The sequence below is a fragment of the Pongo abelii genome, chromosome 11, assembly GCF_028885655.2.
Source record: "Pongo abelii isolate AG06213 chromosome 11, NHGRI_mPonAbe1-v2.0_pri, whole genome shotgun sequence".
NCBI classification, from domain to species: Eukaryota; Metazoa; Chordata; class Mammalia; order Primates; family Hominidae; genus Pongo; species Pongo abelii.
This window is the reverse complement of record NC_071996.2, coordinates 55,027,271-55,052,794: the sequence shown is the minus strand read 5'-3', so window position 1 is coordinate 55,052,794 and position 25,524 is coordinate 55,027,271. Positions and strand designations below refer to the sequence as shown.

At 41.3% G+C, this 25,524-nt stretch overlaps 1 protein-coding gene across 11 annotated transcripts in view; it reads right to left on the bottom strand.

The window, feature by feature from the left end:
- FMNL2 (formin like 2) overlaps positions 1-25,524 on the bottom strand; it is a 313,912-nt gene that overhangs the window by 22,744 nt on the left and 265,644 nt on the right. For 6 of the 11 annotated variants that reach the window (XM_054548880.2, XM_054548876.2, XM_054548878.2 and 3 more), the window contains 9 exons: positions 20,292-20,366; positions 15,622-15,732; positions 12,222-12,371; positions 10,041-10,142; positions 8,075-8,387; positions 7,512-7,724; positions 4,654-4,674; positions 1,667-1,791; positions 497-699 (listed from right to left, as the gene is read on the bottom strand). In XM_054548880.2, coding sequence (XP_054404855.2) covers positions 497-699; positions 1,667-1,791; positions 4,654-4,674; positions 7,512-7,724; positions 8,075-8,387; positions 10,041-10,142; positions 12,222-12,371; positions 15,622-15,732; positions 20,292-20,366 — 1,313 coding nt within the window. The remainder of the gene's footprint in view (positions 1-496; positions 700-1,666; positions 1,792-4,653; positions 4,675-7,511; positions 7,725-8,074; positions 8,388-10,040; positions 10,143-12,221; positions 12,372-15,621; positions 15,733-20,291; positions 20,367-25,524) is intronic. The other 5 variants (XM_054548879.2, XM_063712805.1, XM_024243821.3 and 2 more) reach the window with 1 other exon arrangement.

Below are 25,524 nucleotides of genomic sequence, written 5' to 3'. Positions count from 1 at the left end.
TCAACAAATCTGGATAAAATCCAGATACTCCAGAGAAAACTGACATTTTCTACCTTATCTTAACATCTGCCACGCTCAGCTCAACTTTCCTTCTATGTAAGCATTGCTGGAGGAGGTCAACTTTCCTTCTATGTAAGCATTGCTGGAGGAGGTCAACTTTCCTTCTATGTAAGCATTGCTGGAGGCCCGCATAAGAGAGTAGACCCAGATAATAAATGATGTCACAATCCAGATGTTATTCTTCTAAAACAATTAGTTACTCATTCTAATACAACACTCCCCAGGGTGATTTCTGGTCCACCTCTTTTGTGTTGGCATCATATTCAACTTTGAAGTAGCACACACAGAGTTCAGATCTCTCAAGTGTGGATATCAAAAATTGCTCCAGCTTTTATCTTAGGTCTTGTCTCACTATTGAAATATTTGTCATCTACTAATTCATAACTTTCTCATTTTCATTTTATCATTAACTAGAATATAATTTTTCTGAACTTACACATGAATAGCTTTACATATTTCATCAGCAGTCTTTCCAGCTTTCCTTAAAGTTATGGCAAGATTTTTGGCCCTGTTTGCTTCTAGTAATGTCACTTTGTTTGATCCCTTCTGTGGTATCTTCTGTTTGCTTGAAGAAAGATCAATCGCAGGACCTTGGGCTTTTGTCTTGAATATTTCCTCAAATTCATCCACATTTAAATCCTAAGGTAGAGAGGAATGACCATGGAAAATTGGATTATATTTTAAAATGAAGTCCGGAAGCCACCAGTTAGTTTCTTAAGCAAAAACGTTACTTTTTCTATTAAGTACTTGTCTTTGGCCATGGCTTGCTCTATTTTTCTTGTTTTTGTTATGGTACAACTTCTGGCACATACACAAAAGTGAACATAGGTCGGATGTGGTGGCTGATGCCTGTAATCCCAGCATTTTGGGAGGCCAAGGTGGGTGGATCACTTAAGGTCAGGAGTTTGAGACCAGCCTGGCCAACATGGTGAAACGTGCTGTCTACTAAAAATACAAAGAATAGCCAGACATGGTAGTGTGTGCCTGTAATCCCAGCTACTTGGGAGGCTAAGCCAGAGAATTGCTTGAACCTAGGAGGAAGAGGTTGCAGTGAGCCGAGATTGCGCCACTGCATTCCAGCCTGGGCGACAGAGTGAGACTCCGTCTCAAAAAATAATAATAATAATAATAATAATAATAATTTAAAAATAAAATAAAAAAATAAGTGAACATTAGACTACTGATTCTAACCCACTAATTCAATTACTTTTCAATAATTAGCTGGTATAGACAGCTGCCACAGATTAAAATTATCCATCAAATAAGGCAGTGAGTGTGATAATTGAATTCGCTTGCAGTCCAAAAGTTTTTATGTCTTTCTCTCAGTTACGGGAAGGAATTATTATGTCAGATCTATATTCTGTGGCATACACTAAAGATGCTCAAAAGCATTTATTCCAATTTAACATAACTCTTTAAACAGTTTTAGAGCCACCTTACAAAACAGTGTCAAATGTTATTCTCCAATATTACATATATGTTTCTTCTTTACATCAAGGGACTTAAAACACTAGTACTTTATCTCTGACACTTCCAGGTTAACAGAACACCCATGTTGGCTTTGCTGCAGAGTGCACCTCTAGTTTCTAACCAATAGGAAAAATACCTCCAGAATTCGCTCATCATCAATTTCATTGAAGACTGTGCCATTGATCTGATTGGGCTTCAGAGCAACCCAGTTAAACACTGGCATTCTGAACTTCGTCTTGATTGGCTTCTTAATTTTCACAGCTAAAGACGTCAAAGAGAATGGAATTAAGATCCCACCAAAAGCCTACGACCCTCAGGAACAATCAGACAACAGTCCTTGCAGATGACACTTTAACACTGGAGGAACGTTGGCAAGAGGCGCGCAAGTAGGTTTTTAAGGCTGGAAAACAACACACATGGCCTTGGCCAGAGCCATTTGAGGTCATCATTTGGTTGACTAACACATCATTGTACTAAAAGATGTCTAAGGGCCAAGGGTTGATTTTTTTTTCTTTTAACTCAGGCAACTAATTTGCTGCATTACAGTTAAAATATTAGGACAATGGTTGGGACATATAAAAAGTGTTGGAGAGCAAAGATTATTACTCATGTTACTAGACAGCAGAGAGGGCAAAAACTTGCCATATTTGGACATCCTAAATTCTTGGTTGCAGACTACATGTTTACAAACAAACCTTAGAAGATGATCAGGGACTGCAGATAGTGGCTGACTAGACTGCCAGGAGTACAACGTCATGAAGGCTGACTTCCTGTGGGTGATTCCGATAATGAAGATATATTGGCTGCTGGGTTATTTCAAGCAGACTAAGGGATATGAATGGCCTAAATGAGAAAATAGGTTTTTGAGGTCTTGCTCTGTCACCCAGGCTGCAGTGCAGTGCCGCAATCATGGCTCATGCAGCCTTGACCTTCCAGGCTCGGGCAATCCTCCCACCTCAGCCTCCAAGTAGCTGGAACCACAGCTGTGTGCCACCATGCCTGACTAATTTTTATATTTGTTGTAGAGACAGAGTTTCACATGTTGCCCAGGCTGGTCTTAAACTCCTGAACTCAAGCGAGCTTCCCCACTCGGCCTCCCAGAGTGCTGGGATTACAGGCACCATCTTGCCCAGCCTAAGAAAATGTTTAAGACAACAGAACAAAAAAAGGGGTACATACAGAGCACGACTCTGTCTTAAAAATAAATAAATAAAAGGGGGGGGAGAAAAAAGAAAAGAAATTGCTGGGCGTAGTGGCTCAAAGTCCTACTACTTTGGGAGGCCAAGGCAGGTGGATCACCTGAGGTCAGGAGTTCAAGACCAGCCTGGCCAACACGGTGAAATCTGTCTCTACTAAAAATACACAAATTAGCCAGTTGTGGTGGTGTGCACCTGTAATCCCAGCTACTCAGAAGGCTGAGGCAGAAGAATGGCTTGAACCCAGGAGGCAGAGGTTGCAGTGTGCCAAGATCACGCCATAGCACTCTAGCCTGGGCAACAAGAGCAAAACTCCATCTCAAAAAAGAGGAAGGAAGGGAGGAAGGGAGGAAACTCCTCTTTTTTGAGATGGGAGGGAGGGAGGAAGGAAGGAAGGGAGGAAGGGAGGGAGGGAGGGAGGGAGGAAGGGAGGGAGGGAGGGAGGGAGGGAGGGAATTGTATGGATTCTGAGACTCAGAAATAGCCACAGTCTCTTGCCCTTCTTTTTGAAAAGCAAGTTCTTCCCAGGAGTCAGCTGTGTTTGACTAGGAGGTATCTACACACTCATTAAAAATACTGAAAACCTCTTAATAGAGAGAATGGGATGTATCTTTAAGGGACTATGGGGAGTGCCAACTCCTCTCACTGTGAGGGAATATGCCAAAAAAGGTAATCCACTTAAAATTATATTTATCTATTATATATCATAAAGAAGTCTTCCCAAACCATTTAGCCATATACATTCAGCTTCGTCAGTCTGTCCTGGGTAGCCTACCACACTACTTGGGAGCTTCACTATTTGTCATTATTAGCAAGACAGGGAGAAGAACTTCAGCACTTTGGTGCAGAACAAAATAAAAGCAACACACGACTAAGCTTGTAGCTGGCTGCCTGCCTGCCTGCCTCAGTTGGCGTTAACTGAGACAGACAGTGCCTCTCATTCCTCCAGAGTTACAAAGGCCATTTAAACAGCAGGAATGTCATCTGATAAATCCACACAAAAGCATGCAGAAAAACAGACACAGCTTTAGCCAAACCAGGCCTCTCCACCACCAAACATGACACCTTTGTCCCCACTACCCCACGGTGTCAGATTCCTCGCCATACAGCATTTTGTCTACGCTACCCAGGAAAACGGATGTTCTCGATGGGACAAAGGAACAGACTTTCCTCTAGCACTTGCCCTAGCATTGCCTCTGGCACTTCAGCAATATTAGGGATCTGGGGAGCAGCAGAAGGGCTGCAGAGGAGACTTTTCATAACCTGAGGTGACAGGTTGGTGCCAATGGCTTCCTACCTTCCTCCCACAGACATGGTAGGCTCATGACGCTCGCTAGGAGTTTGCCATTTGCAACCACCCTTCTAACTATTTAGCAAGGTCAGGAATAAGCCTGAGATCAGAACACAGGCAAGAAAGTTCTCCTCCCTGGAAAGGTTTTCCTGGCTTTAATCAGGGTGGGAGTGGGAAGAGGAGGAAAGCACACAGGTGACCACTGGACACACTGTGTCCCCATGGTTCGGGCTAAAGGCGGGTGAGTGCTCCCAGGAGTGGGCCAGAGACCAGCATGAGGGAGGGAGTGGAAAAGGGGCACCTGGCACCTTTCTTTTGTTCTTAGAGTTGAAGCCTCAGATACAAATATAAAAATTAAAAGAAGAAGAAAAAAAAAAAAAACCTTTTCTCAGAGGGAATGGAAGAGGGCATGTGAATCCAGGATGTCTGCTTCAAGGACAGTAGTCTGTTATGTAGGTTCAACTAGAATGCATGGGCAAACCTGGAATCATCATCAGCCACCACCAAGACTTCCCGCAGACACAAAGTCAAAATGCAATGGATCAAAGCAAAATGGAGTGGAAAGATGTCAAGGCACAGTGGGACCAACAGAAACACATGGCAAATACTCAACACACTCAGTGAGAAGCAACCTACAGAAAAGCTTGATTGGCCCATCTTTTGTGGAAGCAGAAAGAACAGAGAAAATACAAAAAATATTAGATATGGTTAGAGTCAAGTGGCTCAGCAGTTCACGCACTCAGCGGTTCACGCACTCAGCATAGAATTTCATGCTTCTTGGACACATTTCACGAGGCGGCACAGAGCCAAAAATTCATTTCCATGCAGGCCTGCCTCCAAGACTCAACTATTTCATTTTAAAAATTATCCTTTTTAGAAGAGGGAAGAAAAAAATTATTTCATCGTAGTGGTACCAAACAGCAATACTGAACTGTGCTAGGCATTCCATAGGACAGGAATAATTTTTACATGAAAAATAATCAACCAAAATCCAAATTCGCATTGTGAGGATCCAAGCACATCCTCCCAGACAGATGGCAAAGGTTCCACCCGCTCAGCAGCCTGTCTCAGGTGACCTACCCAGGGAAAGGGAGCCAGGTTGTTCTATCACAGACTTGAGGAAGGAAGCCTTATTCTTCAAATGCATATTTCACACTACTACTATTTTCTCTATAAAATACAAAGAAAACTCTCAACTAGATAAACTATGGGGCTCTCCTCTTGGTCTTCTGTCTTGGTCTCCAAGAACACACCTGCCCATTGAAGAGATAAGACCCTCGTGTTGCCTGTGGATCCAGAGGCCAAGTGATGTCATAGGTTTCTGACTTCCCAGGAGGCTTCAGAATATTAGCTCAGCTCTGTCTCTTCATTCTACTGGGCATCCTGATTCTGTCTGGCCTCTTGGTTCCAGAGTGAGAGAGAGAGTTACTGAACACACTAGCAAAACATCTCACCAAATGGGCTTCAATCACTAAGTATTAACAGTCTAAATAAGAATGAATAATAAAGAAAGATTAAAGGCCTTGTAGAAATTGCCTGATATTGAGCTATCAAAGACTCATAAGGATCTTATAATGCTTCCAAGACATCCCTCACAATCATTTAGTGGACACTTATGGAAATAAAGAGTTCCTCTATTTCCACCTACAGTCCTCTAAATTGCATAAGCCACAACAGGGACCACTTCCAAGTATAGCAAACCCTAAAAGCAGTTCGTTATCAGCCAAGCACAGAGCTCTACACCTTAAAATACTGAGGCAATTGACAGAGCCAACACATTTTTAAAATCAAGTAGTGGGAAGAGCCCAAGCAAAACAATTAATAAATAGATCAATCACACAGGACATGGCCCCTCGGAAGGAAGCTCTGGACACATCTCAGCCTCTGGGCTCTCACTCAGCTAAGGCGGTTCTGAGGTCTATGTTAGTGCTCAGGTGCGTGAAAGTGGGTGCTAAATCACACATCAGCGTTTGTCAGAGACAAAGGAAGCAGCCCCAAATGAGACACCACAGCAGACACGTCTCACAGCAAGTGCGCCTTGGGGGCTACCAAGAGTGCCTAATCAGGGTGGCCAGGTGCACGGGACGATAATGGGTTTCCACACCCAGTTACTGACAACAGCCTGGTGATGGAACACATTCCCGGGGCTTGATATGAGGTTGTTTGTCTGTTTATATTCCATAGTCCTTCAGTTCCATGATGACTCTCCTCCAACTTTTCTCCTTCAGAAGTAATAAAAGTTCTAGAAGAAAGTGGTAGACGGGGAAGATCTTGAAGGGTAGAAATAAGTCGCCTATTTACTGTGGACCTTACTGTGAACTGGAATCTTGTTTCCCTGACAGTTTTATATAGAAGTCGGGGTGGAAGTAAAAAAGTAAAACCATGCATTTGATGTGGAGTGAATTTATTCTAGGTGACTCTGGGGCATCCAAAAGGGCTCCAGTCATTGGGATGAATGAGCCTCAATGACCGGCTGGCAGAGCTGCAGATGGGAGCCTGGAAGGGATAGAGATTGGGAAATCTTTACAGCTAAGACTGGCTTTTAGACTTTGGGCAAAACGCTCTGAGAACTATCACAGCCTTGGAAATGGAGGCTATTAGAGTGGTAGTTCTTTATTGCAAATAAAAGACCTCATGAACAGGCTGAAGTAAATGAGGAGGCAGAATTACCCCATGTCACAGGGATGGCAAAGCTTAGAGCAAATCCAGATGCCAGGGAAACACTTCAGGACTGGGAAAATGGCTCGTAGCATCATCTTTGTTTCCGTGAGTCAAAACAAAGAGCTTAGATTTCAAGGCATTAGAGTGACTCTTCCTCCTGCTCTAACCCCTACATCCCGTTTTATTTCTGGTGAGGTGAGGATGCTGTTTTCTATCTTCTGGTTGGCAAGAGGACATGAATTATTTGGCAGCATTTTAAGGCATGAGAATATGGCTGTTGGCAGCACTTCCTCCTTGAAGTTTAAATCCACTCTAGCAAATTCTGATGTTCTCGAATGCTCAGAAGACATGCCTGGAAGCCTACATCGGGCAATTACACATAAAAGCATGTTTCCCTTTTATAGATGACATCATAAATACCATTTAAAAAAAAAAAAGATCCAGAAGCACTCAATGTCTGTGCCTAATACTGAGCTTTGAATACTATAGGTGTCCAGAAAGTATCTGCTGAACCCACAAAAATGCACTCATCCTCAAGCAGGTAGCTTGTCTCTCTTCCATTCTCTAGGTGGGGCCAGTGGAAGGCAGGAAGATGGTGTAGGAGATCAGAACCTCCCATTGTGGGGCGTGGTTGTGACAAAGACTACTCAGAGCAAAGTGCCTTCCAAGCATGATGATGTCCCCTCTATTGGCTACATCAGCAGGAATTTCTTATACTAGGAAGAGATACACGTCATTGCAAGAGACCTGGACTTTGAAAGAATAGCTTCAACTCTCCGAGATAAGACATCATTTCTGATATAAGTACCTGGGTTTGAATTCTGTGCTCTTACCTGCTAATCCTGAGTTGAAAACCACTGTGGGTGAAGATGTTCCAGGCAGCGGAGGTGCAGAGGGAAGGGGAGGTGCTAAGGGAGGAGCTGGTACAGTCTCAGCTGCAGGGCCTGGGAGAGGAGGAGGAGGAGGGGGCGGTGGAGGAGGAGGAGGTGGAGGAGGGGGTGGCGGCGGCGGCGGTGGCATAGGTGGTGTTACTGGACCATTTTGCACTAGCAAAGAAAAAAGAAACAGATGGACTTTGAAAACACGGGAATGGCTTTCCTGCAATAAGCCATGTGCATATAAAGCCATCTGAAAACAACACACTTAAAAGGACAAAGGACTGTTTTCAAAAACCATAAAATGTCCTCATTGACAAATGGGAAAAATATTTCAACATATGTGAAATGAGGATTTATAATTTTAATCTGAAAATGTAAACAGTTAAGAACTACTCAAGAAAACCGATTCTTAAAGAACATGCCAACAAAAACGGACAAAGGACAGAAGTGGACAGTTGGCAAAAGAAGAAATACAAATATTCCGAAACTTCCTCAGTCCTCCTGCCAAGGCTTCTTACCTGTTTCAGGTGTGTCTGATGAGGGAGGCAGTGGTGGTGGAGGAGGGGGCAAGGGTCCTGAGGAAGTGGCCCCTGTTGTGGGTCCCACAGAGTTACCTGCTACCACTTCTGACCCCATGGACAATGTGCCAGAAGCCACAACTGGCAGTATGGCGATATCCCCATCCCCTTTCTTCTGAATTTTAATGGTCCCTTGTTTCTCCAGTTCATGAATCTTTTTTTCCAGGGTAGACTGTCTTTGAATTGCTTCTTCTTTTTCTTTGACCATTTTTCTTAACGTGTGAACTTGAATATTTGCATCTTTGTAGATTTCCTGCAATAAAGTCCAAGGTTAACAGTTTATTTTCACATAACATTCATACTTAGTAGCATCAGACTGGCAAACTGAGGATAAAGAGAAAAAAAGATACTCATATAAATGGGAATTCTTTGGAACTCAGCCAGAACCTATAAAGTCCCATTAATTATTAGTTGTATGCTAGTAATGCATGTAATATATTCTAGTTATTGTTGTTGGTAATGAAGTTCTTTCCATTTAATAAATGCAGCTGACTCAATTTTCCCTGCAGGTGGAAAGAAACAGAGCAGAAATGACCCGGAATGCTGACTCTGGAATCTCCTGAGGGTGTTCTGGTGGTGCATGTTTTCCTTCCTTTTATTTTAACATTCATTTGTTACTCTTAGATACACATATCAGCTAACAATAGACAAAAGGGCCCTAAATCAGACTTGGATACAAATCAGACTGGGATTAAAAATCTGCAAAGCATGGAATAATCTACTCATGAGTAACCAGGGGGTGACTGTTCCTGAATGGCTTTCTCTAGCCCTCACAAGGCCCCCTTGACCAAGCTCAGGATAGTGATTGTTGCAACATTTTCCCATCGGTAATGCGGTTAACAAAACAGGCCAAAGCCTCCCTTCACTAATTACTTATTTCTGTCTAGGTTTTTAGCAGAAAACAAAGAAGTTACAATTTTCAATTCAAAGGCTGTCCTGGTTCCTTTTGTAAGGGGGGCCCATAGAGGTTCTAGTGAAAGGGTTTTATGGAACTGAACTTCCTTGCTGGGCCTTGTACAAGCGATCTCTCACCACAAACCTCCAGCAAGCAGGGAAACATTCTTCACACCCTGTCTATTACTAATAATCTAAGAGTCTGAAGTTGAATTGAGTCCATATGCTACAACTGTGTCTCGAAGGCGTGCCAGAAAATAAATTTCCTGGACTGAACTGTAGGACATGTCAGGATATCAGACACACACAGACACGATAACCATCACATAAAAGGTGCCATTTCATTAGCAGTGGTGTAAAGGCAAGCCATTTGCCTTAAAGCTCTCCAGGCATTTTGGTATTCTTATGTTCAGCACAATTCCAAGCACAAGGATGGCACTCCATAAATACCTGGCACATAAGGTAAACAATACTAAGGCCAAATAAAATAGCTGGGATTAGCTGATAATAAAATGGATTGGTTTTGCTTTGCACATCCCCGCCCCCCTTTTTTTGGTGAATGCCATTAAGCCTAGCCTGTGTTGTATTTCACTGTTCCTACAGCAACCACCAAATCCGGTTTTGAGTGGAAGCAAAGCAAAAAAATACAAAGAAGCTCAAGTCCTAATAAAAATAAATAAGTGTCATGAATTAAATCCATGCTGTGTTTTTATTTCCAACCAAATGGGTGTTCCACAGAATTAACTCAGCCTCCTCCAGATGGGAAAACATTGTTGCTCCCAAAATCTGTGATAAGGAAATACTGAACCCCCACTATCTGATTGCACACACATGTGTATACATATGCCAACTATGTGTAGTTTTCATCTGAGCATCACCTCGCAAAGGTTTCCAATAAATATGCTGCATCAATGCATTCCTCTGAAATGAACGTACTCTGCGTTCCACTGGACAAAAGCTGGAGTACATTCCCTACCGTGCCCATCTGAACAGCTGTCATCATTACACTTACCCGAACGACATCCAGCTCCTTGTTCCTCTGCATGAGTTGCTTTTCCAGTTCCACAATCTTGGACATGGCTTCATTCTCTGTGTCTTGCAGTTTTTCAGATAACTGTAAAATTTTGAAAAGAAAGCTGTCACAATACAGGATCATCTTGATCAGCCCTCAGTTCTCAGAAAGTGCAGCTCCAAGATCATTAGGGACCAGGGCCCCGCATATGTTCCGCAAGTTGTTTTCTGGAAATGGTAATGTTTATAATATGGTTCTGAATACATGTTTGTTTCTACCAGGAATTGATAACTTAGACATGATTCTTAATAAGACCCACATGTCCGCTCCTTGGTGTTCAACATACACGGTGTGCCTCCCTCCATTTCTGCAGGGGCTAGCAAGGGTAGAGGACAGTAAGGAGAAAGAGGAGGGAAAGTCCACCTCCATCCCCCACTCCATGCCAAGAAAGGGCCATCAGGCTAAAGCTTTTGAAAACTGGTAACAGAGTAAACTTGGTTCTTTCCATCTAGGTAGCCAGTTGAAAAACAACTACTGCTTGATTTGACCCAAACTATGCAAATAATAAAAGTTGGTTGCCACGCCTGTAATCCCAGCACTTTGGGAGGCCGAGGTGGGCAGATCACCTGAGGTCAGGAGTTTGAGACCAGCCTGGCCAACATGGTGAAACCCCATCTCTACTAAAAAATACAAAAATTAGCCAGGTGTGGTGGAGTACACCTGTAATCCCAGCTACCAGGGAGGCTGAGGCAGGAGAATCGCTTAAACCCAGGAGGCAGAGGTTGCAGTGAACCAAGATCGCGCCACTGCACTCCAGCCTGGGTGAGAGAGTAAGACGCCATCTCAAAAAAAAAAAAAAAAACCCCAAAAAATAATAAAAGTTATTTGGGGGAGGCCATTCAAATAGATTGCCTGCTACAAAAGTGGACACATAAGTATGGTCATGCAATGTTGGCTGAGGCTTCAGGAGAAAGACAGGGTGAGCCATGTATTAAACAGCTGCTTTTCACATAGGGCTCTGACACTGAGCAATTTCTGATTTCTAACATCTCCTTTAAATTCATTACAAGTAAAGAAAACCAGGGAGGCAAGGTAAGGAGGAAGAGTGGAGATTTATACTGATTGGGTTCAGCATATAACACAAATCTTCTAAGGGAAGATATACTGGGCCTGTAAAATTCTCTTTTTAAGCAGATGCCAGCTGGGTCACAGCAGCACTTTTAAAGGGAGGGTTTTTGGCTCACCAACTTGGCTTACCCACAGCCATGAAGAGACCCATTTTCACAGTGATGGGGAAAGGTGAAGGAAACTGAGCATATGCAGCACTCTTTAAAAAACATGTGGACAAAAATAAATGAACTGTTCAAAGGAGAAAATAATAATCCTCCAAAAGGAGACACTTCATTTCATAATCAAGGAAAGTGCCCACCAGACTCACCAAAAGAATTTGGTCTTCATAATGCTTGGGTTTTTGAGAAGCACCATTTTTCTGTTAATTCTTTTACTACTGAAATATGTGGTTAATGAATGAACAAATAACCTCTAAAGGCCCTTACAGTCATATTCGAATCAGTCTATGGCAAGAAAAATCCCTCAAAGAAAAATGAGACCCTGTCCTGTGATAGAGCTGACAACGATACTGAGGACGTTCTTCAAAGAACAGGATATATGAGAAAGCACACCGATGTCCCTGAAAATGCCTATTGTTGAAATGACTCTATTTAGAATTTGAGTACCGTAAGACAGGAACGTTCAGACATGCATCACAGAGACACCAGCTAATCCTGTCCATGGGCTTGTGTGGACATAGTTGATAAGAAGATACCTCTTCACCTCAGGCCAAATTCTCATATTTAATTTCCCTCTAATCATTTGTGTAATGCCAATCATCAAACACCCCCACTCTGCTTGAGCCTGTAACCAAGACTGCCAGGAAATGCACCTCAGCAGAAACTGAGCAGGTAAGTGAGCTAAAGCAAAGCAACAGATTCTATTCCATTTTACATAACACATCTGCTTTTTGGAAAAAACACAGAACAGCTTCTGATAGCTCTCTCTTGCAGGGTATGGCCCATTCCTATACTCCAAATCCTTTAATTTACCACCATAAAAGCTGACGTTAATTCTGCTTTGCAACCAGCTGAAATGTAAGCAATTTTTCCTTTTCTGAGATGTAGTTACATGAGAAATGTTTTCTTCCAGTTCTTCCACCCTCTCCAAGGCAGCATTCTTAGTTTCAGCATCTTCCAGTAGAGCTCCTACATCAAAAACATTGTCCAGGTAAGCCTGGATCTGGACTTGAAGCTTGTCACTCTCAGTGTGTTTCAGCTTCTAAAAACCAGAATAGAAGAGAACGTGGTGTTAGCTCATCTGTGGAAATAGAACATCATTTCCTAACAGTCTGTCTTTTTTGTTTTGTTTTATTTTGAGATGGAGTTTCGCTCTGTCACCCAGGCTGGAGTGGAATGGCACGATTGTGGAATGGCACGATTGCAGCTCACTGCAACCTTCGCCTCCTGGGTTCAAGTGATTCTCGTGTCTCAGCCTCTCAAGCAGCTGGGATGACAGGCACGTGCCACCACACCCAGCTAATTTTTGTATTTTTAGTAGAGACGGGTTTCACCCTGTTGGCCAGGATGGTCTCGATCTCCTGACCTCGTGATCCACCCAGCTCAGCCTCCCAAAGAGCTGGGATTACAGGCGTGAGCCACTGCGCCCAGCCAGTCTATGTGTTTTCTTTGCGACAAATAGTCCAGCCCTTTCGGAGAGAGCTTAACATGTCATCTTCCTTAAGAGAATTATGGAGTGACTGCCTAAGTGGTATCATCAGATGGCTTTCTGGTGAATACCCTCTCCCAAATGCACACACATTTTCCCCCAAATCCTTACTGCCCCATGTAGTTATATTCCAATCTAAAACATTTTGATATAGGTGAAATTGGGACAACAGAAAAATTAAAAGCAGCTTTAAAAGGTTATAGTCACAGCCACATAAAACCTGAGGGGTATCTGTGTAGTGGAAAAGACTGGAGTGTTTGGTATCTTACCTGGTTAGTGACAGTGGTTCCAGTAGGGGAAGAAGGTTAGGCGAGAGGTGGGGCAGACACTGACAGAGTTTATACTTAGCCTTGGGGATTATTTTAGCACAAATTGCTAGAGCCCAACCTCCACACATCCCTCCCTAAGTCAGTATACAGCATGAACAGCTCAGGGCTCCCCAAAGCAGAGCAGAAAGCTTTCCCTAATTCACTGCCTCCCAAACTAGGCATCCTGCAGGGACTCAGCTAGCTCTGGAAATTAGAGGTCAAATAAATCAGTGAATCTTCCCTACAAGTAACATAAGTCATGACTTTCCCTGGGGAACAGATGAGTGATTAGAATAATACCTGGCACATGGATGATGCCAATCAACATTTATTGAACACATCAATGGCTACTTACAAGGCAGGGTTTTTGTAAACTAGTGAAGCATTTATATAGCATACATTTACATTACTCTTCTAACCACCTCTATTAGGTTCCAGAGTCAACACATGATGAAGTTAAAGAAATAGAGTTTTGACAAAAAATCTTACATTTTTAAGAGAAATTCCACGCTACATAAATTTTCAGAACAACGGATTTTCCCCTAGGTTTAATCTGGAATTCTACAATACAGCTTATTCTCAACAGAGAGTGTTCTGCTTTCATTTATGAGTCACAAGTGAGAATGGCTTCTAAATAAGGGCAAAGGCTAGAACAAAAGGAGAAGCAGCTTAATGGGATTTTTCATGAGATTCACAATGAATAACAGGTGTTCAGTGATAAGTTGGTACCTGCCATTATATTCTAGAGCATAAACAAAGTCTGCTCAGACACCACAAAACCAAACCCAAAACACCGCTAGGAATTTATACATCCAATTTTTGTTCAAATACTGATACTTTTAGAGCATAAGAGACAATGGGATACACAAACCTCGATCTCAAAGTAAGAAAGCGTCTTTCTGTACAATATTCTGCCAGTGATATAAATGAGTCTTTAAATAAAAAGGAAAGCAATTCAAACAACACTTTAATGGAAATCTATTACGCCTCTCCCTGAGTAGTCTTTAGACAACAGTAGGCCCATCTATTCAAGGGCAGCCCAGCCAGTCTAGGAAGCAAGGCCTTCAGGTTGAGAGTAACCACCTCTGTGATTCCGTCTCCTAATAAACTGAGGGTACAGTCTGTACAATCCCTTGGGCTTATCTCTAACAAAGATGGGCAACTGAATTCCTGAGATGCCCAAAGGAAGTACTTCTATATTCTTCATAGCTGGAAACAGGCTTGAAATTCAGGTCGCTGGCTGGGTGCATTACTTGAGGCAGGAGTTTGAGACTAGCCTAGCAAACATGGTGAAACCCCATCTCCACTATTTAAAATACAAAAATTAGCCAGGCATGGTGCCTATAATCCCAGCTATTCAGGAGGCTGAGGCATGAGAATCACTTGAACCCAGGAAGCAGAGGTTGCAGTGAGCCGAGATTGCACCACTGCACTCCAGCCTGGGTGACAAAGTGAAACCCTGTCTCAAAAAAAAGGAAGGAAATTGAGGTCAACAATTCTTGCTCTGTCACTAGACCATTCCTATACAAAAGGGAAAACAAAACTGCCTGGGTCCTCAGGTCCATTTCTTTTCCTTTTTTAGACACAGGGTCTCACTCTGCCACCCAAGCTGGAGTGCGGTGGTGCAATCACAGCTTGTTGCAGCCTGGAAATCCTGGACTCAAATTATCCCCCCACTTCAGCTTCCCAAGCAGCTGGGGCCACGGGCACGTACCACCACACCTGGCTAATTTTTTGGTTTTTTGTATAGATGGGGTCTCACTATGTTGCCTAGCCTGGTCTTGAACTCCTAGGCTCAAGTGATCCTCCACCTCAGCCTCCCAAAGTGCTGGAATTACAGGTGTGAGCCATCAGCCTTTTCAAGACCATTTCTGATTTTCACAAGTTTCTGTTTCTTAACTGAAGAACTTCAGGGAACTGTCTAAACTCTTCTGCAAGGGAGTAAGAAAAAGGGAAACTTTAAACCTCCTTCTCCTAAGAACTAAAAGTGGAACTTCTAAAGCCACAAACACTTGAAGCTGAATTTAGCAGCTTCAGGAGGAAGTCTCTGGTGTCCATTTCCTCATTATTTTTTTTTAATGCTCTAAGCACTGACTCATCACTCTACAGTCTTGGCTTGACTTTCCCGGCCGAGATGGGGTCCCCGGAGTAACCAAGAACGCAAATTGCCCAATAGACCAGATGAAGGATGCAATGAGACTTGACCCAGACGAAGCTCAAAAGCAGAGGAAAGCTGCAGCAAGGCTGCAACAGGTTATCTGACTCCCGTACTAAAAGGCTGCTAGCAGAAGATGGCCTGAGATCCCAGGAGCCCTGCAAGAATCAAGCATCTCTGGCAGAGTACATCACTGAGCTCAGTTCCCTTTAACTAGCACTACAGTAGTTGACTGCATAGAGCTTTAGGCATTCTTTAGCTGCTATGGAAGCGTACCTTTGAAGGCAGGCAATAATAAGTCAATTCTTATATTGGAGCCAAAGGTCACAGCTATACTCACGTCCAAGTATTCATCCAGGCCTAATTTGGTAAATTCATACTGCAGGTGAACTCTGAAATTCATATCTTCTACTGAATGGACTACAATATTAATAAACTGCATAGAAGCCACCTGAAATGAAATTGTCAAGGGGTTAGATGGGCTCCAAACTTTTTTCTCAGTTTAACTGCAGACATGTGCTTTCAATTTCACAAAAAAGGCTCACTTACCGATTTCCTTTTCCTTCATTTCATTGGTTCTTTAAAAATATATATATATATATTTTTTGAAACGGAGTCTTGCTCTGTCACCCAGACTGGAGTGCAGTGGCACGATCTCGGCTCACTGCAACCTCCGCCTCCTGGGTTCAGGCGATTCTCCTGCCTCAGCCTCCCAAGTAGCTGGGATTACAGGCAGGTGCCACCACGCCCGGCTAATTTTTGTATTTTTAGTAGAGATGGGGTTTCACCATGCTGGCCAGGCTGGTCTCAAACACCTGACCTCGTCATCCGCCGGCCTGGGCCTCCCAAAGTGCTGGGATTACAGGCATGAGCCACCGCGCCCAGCCTCTTTAAAAATATTTTATAATTATTTTTAAATTCAAAAGTCACAGAGGTACCACAATAAGACACCACTTCACACCCACTCAGATGGCTATAATAAAAAAGAAATACAGTAACAAAAGTTGGGAAGGATATGGAGAAATTAAAACCCTCATCCATTGCTGGTGGTAATGTAAAAAAGGGTGGCCACTTTAAAAAGTGTGACTTTTACTCAAAATGATAAACACAGCATTATCATATGACCCAGCAATTCCGCTTCTAGATATACAGTTAAGAGAAATGAAAATATACGTCCACATAAAAATCTTTACAAAGATGTTCAGAGTAACATCATTAATAACAACCAAAAAGTAGAAAGAACCCAATGTCCATTAATCGATAAACAAAATGTGGTATATCCAAACAATGGAATATTATGAAACAACAGAAAGCAATAAATTACCAACACATGTTACAACGTAAACTTGAAAACATGTTAAGTGATAAAAATCCGTTATAGAAGACCACATGTTGTATGATTCCATTCATACAAAACATCCCGAACAGGCTAAACTATTGAGATAGAAAGCAGGTTAGTGGTTGCCTAGGGCTGAGGGTGGGACAAATGGGAGTGACTGCCAATGGGTACAGGACTTTTTTTGGGGGGGGTGACACTGTGTCCTAAATTGTGGTAAGGATTGTACAACCCTGTGAATAGGCTAAATAGGCACTGGATTATAAATAAATTGGATGAATCTGATGGTATGTTAATTATATCTCAGTGAAAGTCATATAGGTATATAAGATAAACTGTGGAAATTATCATAGGTATGTTGTACAAAATGTGAAAATTATTACAAAGAACATTTTATAAAGAAGAACATTTAAATCACCTACAATCTCACCACAAGGTAACCACGTCTAAAAATTCCCTGTGAACTCTTCCATATCAACAGGATAGTAACAGATCCTTGACCCATTTTTCCATATAATCAACCAGTTTGCATTCCCTAAAAGCTTGGGATTTACTGATTTCTCCCCACAACTTCACCAGTGGCCCTGAGACCTGCCAAAGAGAAAACCAGTCCCCGGTTTGGTAAATCAAAGGACAGCATTCAACAGACCTATTTTGCTTTCCACAGTGACAATCAGTCTATTTATGGTGGAAACATCTTACTAATGCTTTCCCTCCATGGCTGTCACCCAGGAGAGTATCTGGCAAGGAGGGAACATGACTGAGGGATGTAGAGTCACACTTATTCTGAGAACCACCTTATTCCTTGTCTCTCTCCAAACCTAATTTCCTTTATCTTTTAAAAAAATTTTTTATCAAGTTAGATTCTTCTTTGAAGATATGGTATACATTGGATGTCTTTGGAAGATGTGTAACTTCTCTAGCTTACAAAGGAACTCTACTGCAACTTACTAAAAAAAAAATAAAAAAATAAAAATCACCTCGGGTTCTATCACTAAATGAGCTTTAAAAAATATATCTTTACAAAGGCATGTACAAAATACAAACTAGAAAAATTTTTTTTAAAGAAACAAAATAGTTTTTGTTTTCTTTTGTCCACAAAAACATACAGAAAAAGGGTAGAAATGTCTTATACTACATTAGAAAAATTTATATTATATGTCATGAGGAATACGTTGTTTCAGAGGTTGTGCAACCTAATTGCATTCCCAAGGCAGTTTATCAAAAGCCTCATTTTCTGGAGAGAAAACATGGTTAGATTCTGGCATGTTTCCATTTCTCTTCGGAAAACAGGTCTAAATGATCTACTAAGTTTTATGATATGCCTAAGAGGCAACTATCTGAAGGTGACGCATGAATCTAGCACATAGAACTTGTGTAATAGCAGCCTCTAAATAAGGTACCCCATTGCATGTATATGTGAATAAACGAACGGACAGAAAATGGAACCTAGTTTGTGTATGGATAGTACAGGTGTTTTAAAGGGCTTTATATAATTGTAAGTTCAGCAGAAACTCAAATGGCAAGGAGGTCAGGCAGGTATCATAAATGAGCAGGCTGGGCTGTGTCACGCAAAGGGAATGGTGTGGACTGTGACAAACTAGAGAGGACATCTTTGGACTAAAGCAATAGGGGCTGCTTAGCTCCAGCAGCTGACACTCTGCAGGAACATGGGCCTAGTGTTCTCGAACATTTTCAGTTTCCAAGCAAATCAGACGTGTATTTTTTATGCATCATATCCAAATTGTTTAAGTAGGGTCATCACTGTCAGACTGAACTTATAAGCCTGTAGATTGGCTTTAGCATGAAAGCCTACAGTTTGCAACCTCAACTCTAACAGAATGAATAAGTTCCCCTAAAAAGGCACAAGAAAGAAACTGACATCATGAGACAAGGCACCAATCTCTTTACGTATTTACCACCAGGGCCAACATTAGCCTTAACTTCTTTAAAAAATCCTAATAACAAGATTTTAAAAGTCAATGTAAAAATGTCCCTTGTTTCATATATATGTGTGTGTGTATACATATGTATATATATAAAGTATACAGACATATACATACATATATGTCTATATAAAGTATACAGACATATACATACATATATGTCTATATAAAGTATACAGACATATACATACATATATGTCTATATAAAGTATACAGACATATACATACATATATGTCTATATAAAGTATACAGACATATACATACATATATGTCTATATAAAGTATACAGACATATACATACATATATGTCTATATAAAGTATACAGACATATATACATATATGTATACAGACATATATACATATATGTCTATATAAAGTATATAGACATATATACATATATGTCTATATAAAGTATATAGACATATATACATATATGTCTATATAAAGTATATAGACATATATACATATATGTCTATATAAAGTATATAGACATATATACATATATGTCTATATAAAGTATATAGACATATATACATATATGTCTATATAAAGTATATAGACATATATACATATATGTCTATATAAAGTATATAGACATATATACATATATGTCTATATATAAAGTGTGTGTGTCTATATATATATATATATATAGACACACACACTTTGAAAAGCAAATAACATGCTTTAAGCAACAGAAAATCTTCTCTATAAAGGATTTCATCTTTCTCACTGATTTTGGAAGGGGCTGACAGCTAAGACGCATATAAAACTTGAGGACTCCAAACATTTTTTTTCACAAAAAGGGTTAGAAATCTGCAAAGCTATGTTTCATGTTTTATAATCACTGAAGCAATTCAAATGAAAACTTCACTTGGCATCCTAAGCATAGGCTCTGCAAGGTAAGAAGTGATTGGTACGTCTGCTTCAGGTTAGAAGTGATCTGGGAAATTACAGCCCCGTTAGGATCTCCTGGGTCTAGAATTTCCCTAGGGCAACTGGATTGGGTCAATGCCTACAGATGTGGGTGCACTCAAGGGTAAAACTTCTGGAGAAATTCACTATGGTAGATTCTATCTTCCTTCCAGATTAAGATTTACGTGTATGAATGCAGAAGTGCTGCAACTCACTTTGATGTTCTTACCCAAGAATGACAGGACTGCTATGGAGCCACATGTCCTTGTATGTCACCTAACCTGCCAAGGACAGCCCCAGTGTGATTATACCCTCGCAGAATCACCAAAGCAGGAAAGAGACCAGGGAGAAAAAAATCACTGCGCATATTCATTTCGGAGATACATACAGTCAACTCTACAAACCAAAGCACTTTAATTTTTAAGAATATAGTCTGGAGAAGGGCACTGGCGGGGGCCTACAAAAATAAAAAAGGTCAAGATTGCTTCTACCTTAAGAATTCTTACGCAGCATCATCAACAATTAAACAATGGCAGCATTTGCACCAGGCATGGCTGTTTCCAACTGCATGGCTTCCCCTTTATTTGCTATGATTAGTACTTTTGTCTTTACTATACCGTGTATGTAAGGAATAAAATGGAAATCAAAGAGAAAATACAGATTAAGAGGGACATTCTAGATTGGATCTATAGCATATTAATTGCAATTCCCTGTCCTTTGTAATATAAATACGTGTGTGTGTGTGTGTATGTCTATTTAGAAAAAACGTATTGAAATTGAGTTTGCTTTATTGAATACTGAAATAACTCACCATAAAATCTATGTTATTGTCTTCATTCCTGAAATGTTCCATCAACTTCTCAAAGCGCTGTTTTTCTCCGCAAACCTGAAACACACATTTTCATTGTGCATGTGACTTTCTAAACATAAACATTCCAAAATTAGATGCAGAAATTTCAGCTTAATAATGATTTCCAGAATATCTATCTTTTTCTCTCTCATAAACTATTTACTTCCCTTCTAAGCTAGTTAACTCACAAACAGCCATATGAGCTGCAACCAAAAGCTGATCTTGGTTTCTCTTCCACATTCTCTTGATATTTTGAAATCCATATCAAATGTGTTTTTCTTTCATTGGTTGTCTTTGCAGTCTCACCAATTTTTTAGCATGCATTTGGAATCCAAGAATGTAGTCATGGTAAAAAAAAAAAATGACCATAGTTTCCTTTTGTAAAAAGGAAAAAAGGCAAAAAGATATGGTATTTAAATTCTTTAAAAGGCACATTTAAAATGTTCATATTATATATAATTGAATCAAAAAATCTCAGTGCACAAACTACAATACAGAAATAGACACTGTGGAAGCTATATTAACCCATTTAAGGTGAGTATAGAAATCTGCAGTAATTTGTGAAGTAGCATCCCAGAATCCTGAAACACATGCAATCAGCTAATTAATGTTTTCATTGATCAGATGAAACAAATATAAAATACTGGTAACTCCAGGGCCCAAAGGTATTTGCATATACATGAAATAAAATACATGGAGCTAAAAAAAAAAAAAAAGAGTCAAAAAAGATTTCTATCAAATGACTCTCTGGGGACTTTTTTTCTTTCTTTTTTTTTAATTTTAAATTTTAGAGACAGGGTCTCACCCTGTCACCCAAGCTGGAATGCGGTGGCACGATGATAGCTCACTACAGTCTCAACCTCCTGGGCTCAGGCAATCCTCCTGCCTCAGCCTCCCAAGTAGCTGGGACTACAAGCATGCACCACCACACCCAGCTCTGGAGACTTATTTTTAAAGTCAAAGGACAAACTTTAATTCTGTCAATGTCCTTGGTTGACTTTTTTGGGGCAAAGTTTTATACCCACTGGTTTATTCATTTCACCTTCAGAAAATATTTCTCTAAACCACTCCTGACTGTTTGCTGCATTAGTAAGACACAGTCCCTTGGTTAACATTTTGCTAATTTAATCCAGGTTTCACATGCTAAACTCCAAATTTTCTGATTCCATTTGTGATCTTAGGGATAACTCAGGTCAACCCTCAAAAATTCTTCTAAAATGTTATTTCATAATGCAGCCATTTAATTCAGTCGTGTGAAACTCCAAATGAATATATATATTTTTTGGTGAAGACAAAGTCCCATGAAGGCAGGAATTCTGTTTCGTTCACTACATAGCATCTATATCAATGCTTAGTACATTATAAGTTTCCAATCGTATTTGTTAAATTGCACTGAATAGAAGATAAATGAGTAATTATGTTAAAATTCACTTCACAAAACGATGAATGACTTCCTGTTCTCCATGATGAAGCATTAAACCATGGTAGACAGGCACCACCGGGGGTAAATCCTTAGTGGTGCCCATCTCTAAACCCTATGCTGGGAACGTGAAAGTGAACAGCCTTCAGCCTCTGAGGGCCTCCTAGTCTCAAAGCAGTATTTCCAACAGATTCAGACCACCATTTACTGCATTTTCATGACAACTCTCCATGAAAATTTATTTATACCTGCCTTAACAAAAAATAATATCAGAATGCAGAGGGACAGTGCACGGAAGGTACAGTCTAAAGTAAAGTCTTTAAAATTGGCCTGGCATGGTGGCTCACACCTGTAATTCCAGGGCTTTGAGAGGCCAAAGCGGGAGGATCGCTTGAGCCCCAGAGTTCAAGACTGGCCTGGGCAAAGTAATGAAACCGTGTTTGTACTGAAAATAAAAATTAAAAAATCAGCCAGGTGTGGTGGCACGCACCTGTAGTCCCAGCTACTCAGGAGGCTGAGGTGGGAGGATACTTTGAGTCCATGAGGTCGAGGCTGCAGTGAGCCATGATCATGCCATACACCAGCCTGGGCAACAGAGCAAGACCCTGTCTCAAAAATACACACACACACACATGCACACACACACACACACGCACACACACACACACGCACAGACACACACACATGACCAGTCCAACACTGGAGAGTCTGATTCAATTGGCCCAGGTGGTGCTGGGGGGACACGGGCATGCATAATTTTAAAAGCACTAAGGATCATTTTGATGCTTCACAATGGCTGAGAACCAGAGATTTAAGGGGTTACCATGTTCTGCCCCCATCCTCAGCTGGTCCCTCTAGACAATATACAGCAAGTTCCTGGAAATGAAAGGTTTGTTGAAAGGGGTGAGGCAGTACAGGCCCAGCTCCCTAGACTATGACATCAGCCACATCTTATGCCCAAAGAGACAAGCATCTCTTGCCTGCAAAAAGGTATCTGTGGGTAAAAAACCCTGAAGTTTTATACAAAAGGTCAGAACTGCAATGTGAATTTTCTTTAGCAGAAACCCCAATATAGGCTGGGCACAGTGGCTCTCGCCTGTAATCCCAACACTTTGGGAGGACGAGGTGGGCAGATAACCTGAGGTCAGGAGTTTGAGACCAGCCTGGCCAATATGATGAAACCCCGTCTGTACTAAAAATACAAAAATTAGCCAGGAATGGTGGCATGCAACTGTAATCCCAGCTACTTGGGAGGCTGAGGAAGGAGAATTGCTTGAACCCAGAAGGCAAAGGTTGCAGTGAGCCGAGATCATACCACTGCACTCCAGCCTGGGTGACAAAGTGAGACTCTGTCTCAAAAAAGAAAACAGTTTACTTTGGTCTTGTTGTGGGTGATTGGTAGTGGCAGTAAGAGAAGAGGAAAAGAGGCCATCCTGAATTCAGGGAGAGCTACCAGCTCTCCTGAGAAGGAGACCGTGATTCATGTTTGGTTGAGGGGCTAGGCACACACTAAACTAAATGAGGCAACAGCTGTTCATGAACAGTGACAACAAAAGCAATTCCTAGGGAGGCAAAGCTCTTCAAAGAATGTTAGAAAGCTGGAAAATACCTTTTGCATAATCTGATGCTCTCAATTTATGAATTAGACCTACAAAGAAATCAGACCTCTCTAACCTGATGAAAGGTTGAGAGAGTGGCAGAACCAAGGCTAGAACCAGGTCCCCGATGGCCAGTCTGAGGTTCCTTCTCCCACATAGCCCAGAATGCCCATATAAACATATTCCATTAAAGAAGGTAGTTAAGGCATTCCAGCAGTATCTGAGACACACAGAGACGAAAAACGTTATCACTAAAAGACATAGTCATTATACCATGCATACTTTGACATCCCTGCACCAGAAACTTCCATGGAACCTCTAAAAATGATAGATTCCTAGAGTCTATATTGAGGCATACTGAATAAGAATCTCCCCAGATGGGCCTAGAAATCTGTGAATACTTGTGGTTGTTGGACCAGCATCTGGGAACCAATGGCTCATATAATATCAGACTGGCTGATTAAACCCTCGGTCTTTCTGACTACCAATTATAAACTGATTAACTAGATCATTAAATCTCCAGCTCATTCAACTTCTAACTGAGCAACACAAACACAGTTACTATAACTGGGTATCATAGGAAGGCCACAGGAATGGACCCACTGCCCCTGCATAAGTGCAATGAATAATAAGGTAACCCAAAAATAATCAAGGGGTGCATGTTGGGTCTTAGAAAAAAATAGGTTTTAAATGGCTGGAAAAGCACATGTGGACAGCAACAAACTACTCACAGCCTGTTACTTTAAAAGATGGCATCAAATATAGAACAAGCAACACTAGATTTCATGGTGGATAAGGATCCCAAAAAAACACATCACTAGCCTGGCAGATAGACCTGAAGTAGATGTTAAGAAGAGCCTTGAATATATGTGTTTCTTTAGAGAGCCCTCATTCTGTCAACAGACAAATCCCTGCTGAGAACATGTGCGTTACAAAACAGAGAAATATCTTTAATCTTAAAAAAAAAAAAAAAACAGACTTAAATATCTTCTTATTTACAGCTGCTATGAACTTGGCGAAAATAACCCAAATGCACAAAATGACATTATGAATACAAATGCCGGCTTTGGGAAACCTTGAAAGCAACAGAGTGACCACTCTCCATGGTAAGGACTAGAAGGACCCCTACTACCACAGCTCCACCAAGCCCAAGGCTGCTTTGCTGCCAGTCTCAACTAATGAACTCAGGGTTGTGTTTCCTGACACGTTCCACAGGCACAGCATGGATTCCAGAGCCCCCCTTTGTTTCTGAGGAAGGAAAGGAAGCATGCAGGCCAGATTCACATTTGTTTCTCCATTACTTTAGCAATCATTAAACAAGTGTACACTACAATCCCACAGGAAACAGGAAGATATATTTAGGGAAGGTTGGTAAAAGTTGTGTCCCACATCAAAGGAAAGTCATCTTCGTTCATACTGCTCACATCTGGAGCACGCCCACACACTGGGTGAAACAGGACCATCATGGTGGAACATGCTCTCTCCTTAGCGGTGGCCTCTTCAGAAAATCGGTGAGGATGAAAGGAACGAGACACTAATTTTCAGTTATTTTCAGAATCCATGCATTGGCCTGCACGGGAATGAACTCGAGCGCTTCATCAAAACGTTTCTAAGAGCCAGGAGCATATTTGCACACGTACATCACTACACATTCTATATTGATGCGTATCACTTCCATCTGCCCACAAAGGCCAGATAATACACGGTGCAAAAACTTTTTAATAAAAAAGCTATAGTCTTGCAGCTGAAACGTGTCATTCTTGACTTTTATATTCACTGGTATATCTCGTTCTCCCACCAGCTTTGATACCGGTTTCCAAATCAGTAATATGTACTCTATTAAGTGGGGTGGGGAGAAAGTTTAAGAGCTACAGAAAAACTGAGCCGAGTAGAGTGGCAAGGAGCCCTTCTGTGCACTGGACTGCCCTATCAGGAATTAGACTACTACTGCTAGCAGCTGGGGCTACCAGAAATTAAGTAAACCAGTAGACAAATAAAAGTATATGCCCTGGAAAAGTATGTACCCTACTGAAAACCAAGAGGGATCTTCATTACAAATCATCTATAAACCGGTTGCATGTGAATAAACTCACGATCCCAGTTAATGTAAAAATGATCAGGCTCCAATCCTGGACCACAGACTTCAGTCTGCTAACACAGCCACCTATCTGCCCAT